Source organism: Oryx dammah, unplaced genomic scaffold (assembly GCF_014754425.2).
Source record: "Oryx dammah isolate SB20612 unplaced genomic scaffold, SCBI_Odam_1.1 HiC_scaffold_11056, whole genome shotgun sequence".
Taxonomy (NCBI): domain Eukaryota; kingdom Metazoa; phylum Chordata; class Mammalia; order Artiodactyla; family Bovidae; genus Oryx; species Oryx dammah.
In genome coordinates this window covers 1,336,685-1,347,931 of record NW_024080450.1, presented here as the reverse complement: position 1 = coordinate 1,347,931, position 11,247 = coordinate 1,336,685, and the positions used below count along the sequence as shown (strand labels likewise).

Sequence of the window (11,247 nt, the reverse complement as noted above, 5' to 3'; positions counted from 1 at the left end):
CTTGAAAGCAGCAAATGCCCCCATGCTATGTGACTTCCTACACTTACTGAATGCCTGCTTTTGAGGGACACTCTGCTGTGGCTGAGGATAGAGACAAATGCCTTACACTGTCCTCAAGGAGCTTATAGTTTAGAGAAGAAGTTACATGGAAAAACAGAAGGGTGCACTACTCACCCAAATACTTATTTCTGTGACTTTAGATTTTTAAAATACAACCTCTTGGCAAAGACGGGGAATTTACTAAAGCATTACTATGTTACTCTAAAGTGTATTCTTTGGGAGAAAAAAAAGATTTGGGAATTCCCTGGCAATCCAGTGGTTAGGATTATTCTGTGCTTTCACTGCTGAGCACCTAGGTTCGATCCCTGGTTGGGGAACTAAGATCCTACAAGTGGCATGGCACAGCCAAAAAATAATAATAAAAACTTTAATTTTTTTCTGGTCTTTGTAGGGAATAATCATAGTGGGAGAACTTATTACATTTTTAAATAATAGCTTTATTGATAAATAATTCACATACCCACAAAATTTTCCCTTTTAAGGTATGCAAATAACTGGAGTCTTTTTATTATTATATTTGGAGTTGTGTAACCATTACCACCATCTAATTCCAGAACATGTTTATCACCCCGAGAAGAAATCCAGGGTACATTAGTAGTCACTCCCTATTTTCCCCTCCCATCAAACCCTGGCAACCACTAAATCTACTTTCTGTTTTCATGAATTTGTCTATTCTGGAATATCATATAAATGGAATAATAGAATATTTAGTCTTTTATATATGACTATATAAATACATATGTGATAGGTTTATTTTATATAACATGATGTTTTCAAGTTTTACATTGATTTTTATAGCTGAATAATTCCATTGTGTTGATATACCACAGTTTGTTTATCCATTTATCAGGTGATAGATTTTTTTTTTTGGTCGTACTGAGTGGCATGTGGGATCTTAGTTCCCTGACCAGGCATTGAACCTGTGCCCCCTGCAGTGGAAGCTAGGAGTCTTAACCATTGGACCTCCAGGGAAGTCCACCATTGATAGACATTTTTGACGGTTTCCAGTTTTTTGGCTTTTAGGAACAATAGTGCTGTGACTATTTGTATACAGGTTTTTGTACAGACGTATGCTTTCAGTTTTCTTGGGTATGTACATTGGAGTGGAATTGTTGGATTATATAATAACTGTTTTACCTTTTGAGGAATTGCCAGACTGGAGTGGCCATACCAGTTTATAATCTTGCCTACACTGCATGAAGTTTCCAGTTTCTGCATATCCTTGCCAACTTTTGTTATCATCTGTCTTTTTGGTTATATACATCCTTATGGGTGTATGGTGGTTTCATAGTTTTTTTTTTTTTTTTCCTTTTTGGCCTCACGGTGTGGCATGTGGGCCTAGTTTCCTGACCAGGGATCAAACCTGCATCCCCTGCAGTGAAAGCAGTGCGTCTTAACCACTGGACTGCTAGGGGAGTCCCTCTTCATGGTGGTTTTGATGTACATTTCCCTAGTTTCAGGTAATGTTGAATATCTTACATGTTTTTGTATACTGAATTGATCCTCCTTTTGTATGGAGAATTTATTGAGCCAGGAGAGATGGCAATTTCCCATAGAAGTTTTTACCTTGTTCTGTTTGCCTGGTAGCTTTTTTATTGGCAACAACAAATACTGAGTAAATAGTACCCTGTGTGCAGGACATTATTAGCAATATGATTTAAATCACACCTGCATTTTATTTCAGTAGTTCTCATATTCACTGCCTCATTGAATCATTCAGAAAATTTGTTTAGAATCCCACATTTGTTGCTGTTGTAGGCTTTGCGGGGAATTTTCTATTTGAGCTGTGTGAAGCCCTAATGAGTGCCTGGTTCTTTGCCTGCCATACTCCCAGTGCCCACTAATGACAAAAGAGGAGATCAAGGCTCCAAGCTCCATTCCTGTGTGGGCTAGCTGCAGTGTTTTTGTTCTGGAACTGCAGCTAGCGCCCTTAAACTTCGGCTGCTTCGGTCTCCGGGAGGCAGTTAGGCTGTGGTGTTGGTGCTGCTCTCTCTCCATCCAGAAAGGAATCAGACCTAGAGCCCTAAACAGGTAGCTTGAAGCTTTGTGTAACTTTTTCATATTTGCCCTTGGGTTTCAGATTAAAAGTCCTCAAAGCGAGTCAGTAAATCATACAGAGACCTTGCACCCAGGCCCAGAAAGTTTTCATTGAAAATGAAACAGTAGTGGCGGCCACAGTAGTGGAGGGTGGCCCTTAGTGTCACAGCTTAGAGCAGACTCTGGTTCACTGATTAATGGGCTGGAATTGCCAAGTAATAGCTGTGTAATCTTACAAGATTGTTATAAGGATTAAGTAAAATAATGCATTTATAATGCTTACTCTTGATTCCTAGTACTCCATAAATATTAGATGCTGTTATATATTATTGCACACTCAAAAATCACATTTTTTCACCATAGTAATTCTCCTAATTTTTTCTGTTTCTTGTTTGTTTTTTTTACTATGTTCCAAGTATTCTACATTACTTTGGTAACTTTAAAAAAAACTTGAGGTTTTATTACAGAGGGAAGAAATTTCCAGTTGCTTTCGGGAGTAAAACTTCAGAGACCTGTGTTTACAGGCAGTGGGAAGTTGGTCACGCCTGTTTTTGGTGGGGGAAACCAGTTCCAAAATTGGATTTCCTCCCTAGTTAGAAGCAGCAACCTTTGGCCAGTGTTTTCTGACTGTTCCGTTAGAGAGAGAAAGGAAGCCCTGTGATACCCCAAGTGTTTTTCTAAGGCCCAGTAACTGACTTAGGAGTGTGTGAATGAACTTCTGGATCTGTGCATTTCCAGGCTTCTGTTGTGTTGTTTGCAGCTGGAAGGTTTAGGGATGAAACCTACTTTCTTCTACAGTGTTTTTTCTACTCTGAGACTCTTGTCATGGTAGGCCTCTTTCCTCTCTCTTTCCCCTCTTTACTCTTACTGTGTCTCCAGACACACTGTTTAGCTTTGATGCCTTAGGGTGAACACCAGAGGTTTTTACTCCTGTTCTAGCTGAATTTTGTTTAATATAATAGGTAATTTTTTCCAAGTATACAAATGAAATTTTTATAAATTGATCTATACTTGATACTTGAAGCTGCAAGTGGAAACAGTGACGATTTTATTTTCTTGGGCTCTAGAATCACTGCGGACAGTGACTGCAGCCATGAAATTAAAACACACTCCTTAGAAGAAAAGCTATGACCTACCTAGACTGCATATGAAAAAGCAGAGACATCACTTTGCTGACAAAGGTCTATATATAGTCAAAGCTATGGTTTTTCTAAGTCAGGTATGGATGTGAGAGTTGGACCATAAAGAAGGCTGAGTGCTGAAGAATTGATGCTTTTGAATTGTAGCACTGAAACTTTTGAGAGTACCCTGGACAGCAGGGAGATCAAACCAATCAATCCTAAGGGAAATCCACCCTGAATATTCATTGGAAGAACTGATGGCTGAAGCTGAAGCGCCAATACTTTGGCCACCTGCGGCAAAGAGCCGACTCTTTGGAAAAGACCCTCGTGCTGGGAGAGAAAGATTGAAGGCAGGAGGAGAAGAGGGTGACAAAGGAGGAGATGGTTTGATGGTGTCACTGACTCAACAAACATGAATTTGACCAAATTCTGTGAAGGACAGGGAAACCTGGTGTACTGTAATCCATGGGGTTGCAAAGAGTCAGACATGACTTAGTGACTGAACAGTGCTTAAAGCTATTAAGGAACCTTGAAGGGAATTTCTGTGCAGTTTATACTGTAAAATCTTTTTGTCAAAAATTGAGGTAACATTGATTTATAACTTTGTGGAAGTTTCATGTATACAGCATTATGTTTTGACTTGGGTATACCCTGCAGCACCCTTACCACCAGAATTTAGTTTCCATCTCTCACTACACTGTTGACCTTCTTTACTCAATTTTTGTCCCTTGGCTCATAACTAATCTGTTTTCTCTCTGTGTTCTTGTTTTGTTTTGTATGCTTGTGTGTGTGTACATGTGGAATCATGCAGTATTTATCTTTCACCTTCTGACTTCTTTCAGTTAGTATAATGCCATCAAGGTCTGTCCATGTTGTTGCAGGTGACAAGATTTCATCTTTCTTTTTTTAATTTCAAATTGTGTACATATGTACATACATAAACACACACCCCTCCCTCACATCTTCTTTTCCATACTGTTTTCCACAGTGGCTGTGCCAGTTTACACTCCCACCAACAATATGTATGAAGGTTCCCTTTTCTCCATATTCTCTCCAACACTTGTTATTTCTTGCCTTTTTGATAATAGACATTTTAGTGGGCGTGAGGTGATACCTTATTGTGGTTTTGATTTGCATTTCCCTAATAATTAGTGGTGATGTACATCTTTTCATGTGCCTCTGACCATCTGTATGGCTTCTTTGGAAGATTCTCCTCAGATCATCTGGCCATATTTTTTATGAGGTGGTTTGTTTTTGTTGAGTTTGCACTGTAAAAATCTCAATTTGAATATGTCTAGATTTCTTAATAAGCACTTTTCCTACAGTTAGAGTACAATCTGTTCATTGTAATTTGGTAGTGGTTTAGAGCATAGAATATATTGTCAGACTGCCTGGGTTCAGATCCAGGCTCTACCATTTAGCAGCGTCATGAACTTGAGCATAGCCATTGTAACGTTGAGGAGATCTAGAGAGCTAATACATAAAAAGTGTTTAGAATCAGGCATGGCACCTTGTAAGTGCTTCTTAAATACTAGGGCCTCTTGTTATATTGAGCATAGAGGACATTGTGTTAGACAATAGAGATCTTAAGAGTGTCTAAAGCCCAGTTGCTGCCCACAAGAGGCTTGTGATAGTGTTGCAGAAATGTTTTAGAGAAAGATTTCATGTGGTCACATGTGCTCAGCATCAAGTGGTAGAGACAGATACTATGTAAGAGTTCAGAGGAAGGAATGGGCCATCGGGAAAGCCTCATAGAGGAGGTGGTTGAGTTCTGCCTGAGCCACCAGTGAAGAATTCTAGGAAGGGAAATGGCCTGAGGGGAGAGAAGCACAGGAAGCTGCAAGGTACATATGACCTGGGTATATGATTAGAGATGGTGGGAGTTCTTTCTCATTAATTTCTATATGTAACCAGGGCGCAAAGTCTGATGAAATCTTACAAGCTTAGGAAGTCTTAGTTTTCCTGAGGCGGGATCCTCCCATACATCTTCAATGCTGTCTTGTCCAGTTCCTTTGTCTCAGGGTGAGAAAGAAGTGAATTCGGTGGGGGAGTGATGGCCACCTGGGTTCACATCTTTCTGTGATATATCTTTGCAGTATGACTTCTCCTTGGAAAAGAAAACCATTGAATGGGCTGAAGATCTTAAGAAGATCCAAGAAGCCCAGTGGGAAGCAGAGCGCAAGGCTGAGGAAGCAGAAGCTAAAGTGAATTCTAAGAGTGGCCCAGAGGGCGACAGCAAGATGAGCTTTTCCAAGACGCACAGTGCAGCCACCATGCCGCCTCCTATGAACCCCATCCTCGCCAGCTTACAGCACAACAGCATCCTCACCCCGACTCGAGTCAGCAGCAGTGCCCCGAAACAGAAAGTTCTCAGCCCGCCCCACACAAAGGCAGACTTCAATCCTGCTGACTTTGAGTGTGAAGAAGACCCGTTTGATAATCTGGAATTAAAAACTATTGATGAGAAGGAAGAGCTGAGAAACATTCTGGTGGGAACCAGTGGACCCATTATGGCCCAGTTATTGGACAGTAACTTGCCTCGAGGCAGCTCTGGGTCTGTGCTACAGGAGGAGGAGGTCCTGGCCTCCCTGGAGCGGGCCACCCTAGATTTCAAGCCTCTTCACAAACCCAATGGCTTTGTAACCTTACCACAGCTGGGCAACTGTGAAAAGATGTCGCTGTCCTCCAAAGTGTCCCTCCCCCCAATTCCTGCAGTGAGCAATATCAAGTCCTTGTCCTTCCCCAAACTTGACTCTGATGACAGCAGTCAGAAGACACCCAAGATGGCAAGCACTTTCCATAGCACATCCTGCCTCCGCAGTGGCACCTTATGGAATTTCCTAAAGCCTTCCACCCAAAGCAGTGCCAGTGAGCTCAACGGGCATCCTACCCTTGGGCTTTCAGCTTTGAACTTGGACAGTGGCACAGAGGTGCCAACCCTGACCCCTCCCCAGACACCTTCCCTGTCTGTCTTGTCTGTGTGCACAGAAGAATCAGCACCTCCAAATACACGTCCCACGGTAAGCCTTTTAAATTGCCCTGTATTAAAACTCCACAGATTTCTAAATCCTACCTAGATCCTACCTAGCAGTTGCCACCCTCACATTCTTTTCAAGATTTAGGGAAGGATGGGGCATGACCAAATTGACTTTGATTACATTAAGTACATATAGTTCTGGTTATTCTTCTGAGGACAGGGATTATTAGCTTTGCAGCTAACCTGGTAATGATTTTTTCCTCCCTATATCTTTTTAATCTTTTCCTTCAAAAAGATAATGTGTAGCATGTGAGTGATGTTTTCCTGCCTAATCAGTTTGTTGTTTTCCATGCTGCCGTGTCTTGTGTTTGCACTTTTTAAAGGTTTGCTCTCTTTGTGCCTTTTTACTTTTTCCTATTAACTTTTTTTTTTTTTTAACACTTACTTGGTACTCCTTATTTTATCTTCTCTCTACTTCCCTCTCCTCTCTCCTCCCATCTCATTCTGCCCTGAAGTTGGCTCCTGTGTGTTTGACTGATTTGGGGTTATGTTTCTTTAAACTAGGTGGTACTTTAGTAACTGGGGAAGTTTGAGCCAAAGGTTGAAATTTGCCATTTTTAAACCTGTGGATTTTAATACTGCAGTTACTTTTTTTCCTCTTTTTTGGCTTACTACTAAGAATTATGCAGTTTTCTCCAAAGGGAAGGAGAGGGGAAGATTGGAACAGATTTAGTATTGGAGGGTGGATTGACAGAAAAATTGTACTTGGGTCATCTTGAGTTTGGCCACCTGATGTGAAGAACTGACTCATTGGAAAAGACATTGGTACTGGGAAAAATGGAAGGCAGGAGGAGAAGGGAACAACAGAGGATGAGATGGTTGGATGGCATCACCGACTTGATGGACATGAGTTTGAGCAAGCTCTGGGAGTTGCCGATGGACAGGGAGGCCTGTCGTGCTACAGTTCATGGGGTCGCAAAGAGTTGGACATGACTCAGCAACTGAGCTGAACTGTATCATCTTGAAGGAAATCTGATTTGGTCACACAGAGAAGTTGCATATACAGGGAGGTTACTTTATGTGGTTGTTTCAGCAGCACAGAACAATACGTTATTGTATTATAGAATAGAAATCATAGAAGTCCAAGAACCTTTTGTTATACCAGTTCAGATTTTTAAATAACAGCATATCAAGGCGGTATTTAGAGTCAGAAAGGAGCCTGATTGTATTGGTCGGATATCTCTGAGACCATAATCAGCCTGCTCTTAGCTGATAGAAAAGATGAGCTTTGGCCTGCCTTAGAAAGAGTGCAGGTTCCCAGCTGTAACGTTCTTGATAAATGATTGTTTCTGCGTGAGTGCTTCCATTGTCAGAGAGCTTACTGCTGTAAATGTCCATGGACCTTGGCCCAGAGAAACTCAATAGAGTGCATAAACATTTCTTGTTTTTGTTTAGTCGCTCAGTCATGTCTACCTCTTTGCGATCCCAAGGACTGGAGCTCACCAAGTCCGTGCGATTTCCCAGGCAAGAATCCTGGAGTGGATTGCTGTTTCCTTCTCCAGGGAATCTTCCCGACCCAGGGATGTCTTCTGCATTGGCAGGTGGATTCTTTACTGTTGAAGTCCCCAGTGAAGCCTGTAACATCTCTTAGCATGGGCCTTATCCTAACTCCCCCGGGTTTGTGGTTGGGCTCTGGTCAGCAGGATACTCCTCTCTGCTCCCTAATTCATTGTATGCTTTAGAGAAATTAAAACCACTCCAGAAGGTTAGGGATCTTCAGCCACCACCATCCCCCACCCTCACCCCCATCTAACTTAAGAGTGTTAAAGTGAGCCATTGAGAGACCAAAGCCAGTGAACTAATTGCAAAGGGTATTTCTCAAACCAGAACACTCATCATTCTTTGACACATTTGATTGTGCAGTTTCTTTTGGGCCCATCCATTTTAGGGTACGAGGGTCCCTGCTTCATTCTGGTCTGGGGATTTGCTGCCCTGTGGGGGCAACTTTAAACAGAGTTGGAGTTGTGGTGATCTTTAAGGAAGTCGAGGCCCTTACTCCTAGGGAGCAAAGCCTAGTTCCATCCTGGCTTTCTGTCTTGGTGAGTCTTTGAAGCTGCTAGTTGGAACCTTTCCTGTGATGGTCGTCAGTTGGGCCATATACATCCTTCACATGGGAACTCCCAGGGAACTTCCGGAATTTAGTTCTTGTCATCTATTTCAGGCCCAGTGTTTGGGTCTCAGTTTTCAGATTTTCATGTGTCATTGTTTGTATAAACTAATCTTAGCAGTTGAGAACTCCAGGGGTCATCTTGAGAGGAACAGTCTTGAGATGCACCCTTATTCTCTGTGCAGCAGAGAGCTGCCTGCTCTAGCCCTAATCAGTGTGTCTTCCCGCCATGGCTCAGCCCCACCAGAGGCCTTGCTCTGCTCACAGCTTAGGCTCATCTGCCATCGGGTTCTCTTTCTCCAGGTATGGCTGTATATTCTCCACTCTGTCAGAGTTACTTCAGTGAAACATTTGCCTTTTTCCTTGTATTTGAGTTCTCAATTTACTTATTGTGGCCAGGAAGGATATGAGAAGTGCCAGTTCACTCTTAAATTGTATTTCAAATGATTTCTGATAATATATATTCTCTTAGCTTTTTGGTGCTTAAATCTGTTGATCATTTCACATGTTGCCATCGTTTTAATACTGAGTCACTCTCCATCTCTAGATTTAAAAAAAGGAGAGGCTTCCCTTGTGGTCCAGTGGTTAGGAATCAGCACTTCCATTGCCGTGGCCCTGGGTTCCATTCCTGGACAGGACTAAGATCCCAAAAGTCACGTGGCACAGCCAAAAAAAGAAATAGGAAAAAAATAGGAAGCTTTGAAAAAGACACAAAGAACTGAATTAAAAATTTTAAAAATTTAAAAATGAATTTATTTTTATCAAAGTAATACAAGAATATTTTAATGAAACCAAGTAGCATTTAAAAGGCTTATATTGAAAGAGTAGTTTCCTGCCTCACCTCTCTCTGATTCCAGTTTTGCTTCCCATAGTCAGGCACTTTTAACTCTTCAAACTGTATACTGGGATTTATCTCTATTTCTAAATTGGATGTTTACATTGCATTTTCTAAATTTATTAATTTTAGACAGGTTTATACTTCCTGTTACAGTAAGTTGAGGATTTAGCCCTTATAGTAGCCTTTCTTCCACCTTCTTGTATTTTTCATCATATTTATATCACAAGTTTTGGTTCAATTAATGTTAGTTAATATTATGATTGGGATGGAATACTGTGGTGGTGATGAGGATTTTCTTGGTAGCTTTTATTTCTTATAGTTTAACTGCCCCATTAAAAATTGTGTAATTTCTTTATACCTGTTGCTAGTTTTGTCCAAATGCTCCAAGAGTGTCAAAGACCTAGTGATAATTTTCTCATTCAAATACATTCAATTTTGAATCCTTGAATATCCAAAAATGTCTAAATTTTATCCTCATGTATGAATAATAGTTTGGCTCAATTTAGATTTCTTAGTTGAAGATCATTTTCTTTAAAAAAATTTTAAGACATTACTCCCTTAAAAACAAACTTTCAGGGACTTTCCTGGTGGTCCACTGGTTAAGAATTTGCCTGCCAACAGGGGGATGTGAGTTCAGTCCCTGGTCGGGAAGATCCACATGCCTTGGAGCAACTAAGCCCGTGTGCCAAAGCTGTGCTCTGGAGCCCAGGAGCCACCACTGCCGAAGCCTGCGCGCCTAGAGCCACGCTCCGCAACGCAGGAAGCCACCGCAGTGGAAGCCTGTGTACCCCAACTAGAGAGCAGCCCCAGCCTGATGCAGCTGGGGAAAAGTGCGCACACAACAGTGAAGACCCCACGCAGCCATACATAAATAAATAAATAAGAACTAAAAACAGAAAGCTCTCAAGTTGAAGTACAAGCACCTCTGATTTCTAGCAATACTGTGCCATTTGGAGTTCTTCCCCTGCACCCACAAGCTTTTGGGATCCTTTTTTTTTTTGCATTTCTGGAGATTTGATATTTACCAGTGTAAATTTCACTTATTGTGCTTGACCCTGGATCCTTTCAAGCAAAGGCTCAGCTCAGTCTTCAAAATCTGGTTGCTGTGGTTTGTTTTTGGTATTATACTTTTCTGTTTCCTCTGTTCTTCCTATTTATGCTGGATGTTGGACCTCCTTGATGTTTTTCTAATTTGCTATCTCTTTTCTATCTCTTTGACTTTATGTTTTACTATCTGAAACGTATCCTTGACTATTATACCATTTTAAAAAAATCTCATAATATTTTAAATAAAAGTTTTACTTTATTTTAAATTTCCAAGTGCTCTGTCTTTTCCGTCTTCTGGTTTGGTCTTATGTTTGTGGCTTTGGCTTTCTATTCACTTTTAAGAGTGAGTCACTAAAAGAAAAACAGTCAAAATGTGGGGAATATGTATGTTGGGGTGTGCCTGCTGATCGTTAAGATTGACTAGTTAGTTGGCTTTGATGTAAAAGTGAAAGTAACTCAGTTGTGTCCGATTCTTTGTGACTCCATGGACTGTAGCCCCACTTCCATGGCTCCTCGGTCCATGGAGTTCTCCAGGCAAGAATACTGGAGGGGGTTGCCATTCCCTCCTCCAGGGTATCTTCCCGATCCAGGGATTGAACGTGGGTCTCCTGCATTGCAGGCAGATTTTACCATCTGAGCCACCAGAGAAAGCTTTGAAGAAAGTCAAAGTGAGGTTGCTTAGTCGTGTCCGACTCTTTGTGACCCCATGGACTGTAGCCTACCAGCCTCCTCCATCCACGGGATTTTCCAGGCAAGAGTCCAGGGGATCTTCCTGACCCAAGGATCAAACCCGAGTCTTCCTCATTGCAGGCAGACGCTTTAGCGTCTGAGCCACCAGGGCTTTGAAGGGAGCTCTGTAAAACATCAACATATGAAGATCTTGGGGGCTATTAAAGTTTATCTAAGAATTCTGCTTGAAGGCTAAAGAAAGTGAGGATACTGAGATAGGCTTACTCAATCCTGTTTTGGTTCTTGCACCTCCCTCTGCCATATGCTATGC

General features: G+C 41.5%; 1 protein-coding gene across 5 annotated transcripts in view; it reads left to right on the top strand.

Annotated features, from left to right (window-relative positions):
• LOC120860308 (ubiquitin-associated protein 1) overlaps positions 1-11,247 on the top strand; it is a 65,914-nt gene that overhangs the window by 50,084 nt on the left and 4,583 nt on the right. For all 5 annotated transcript variants that reach the window (XM_040236090.1, XM_040236093.1, XM_040236094.1 and 2 more), the window contains one exon: positions 5,315-6,238. In XM_040236090.1, coding sequence (XP_040092024.1) covers positions 5,315-6,238 — 924 coding nt within the window. The remainder of the gene's footprint in view (positions 1-5,314; positions 6,239-11,247) is intronic.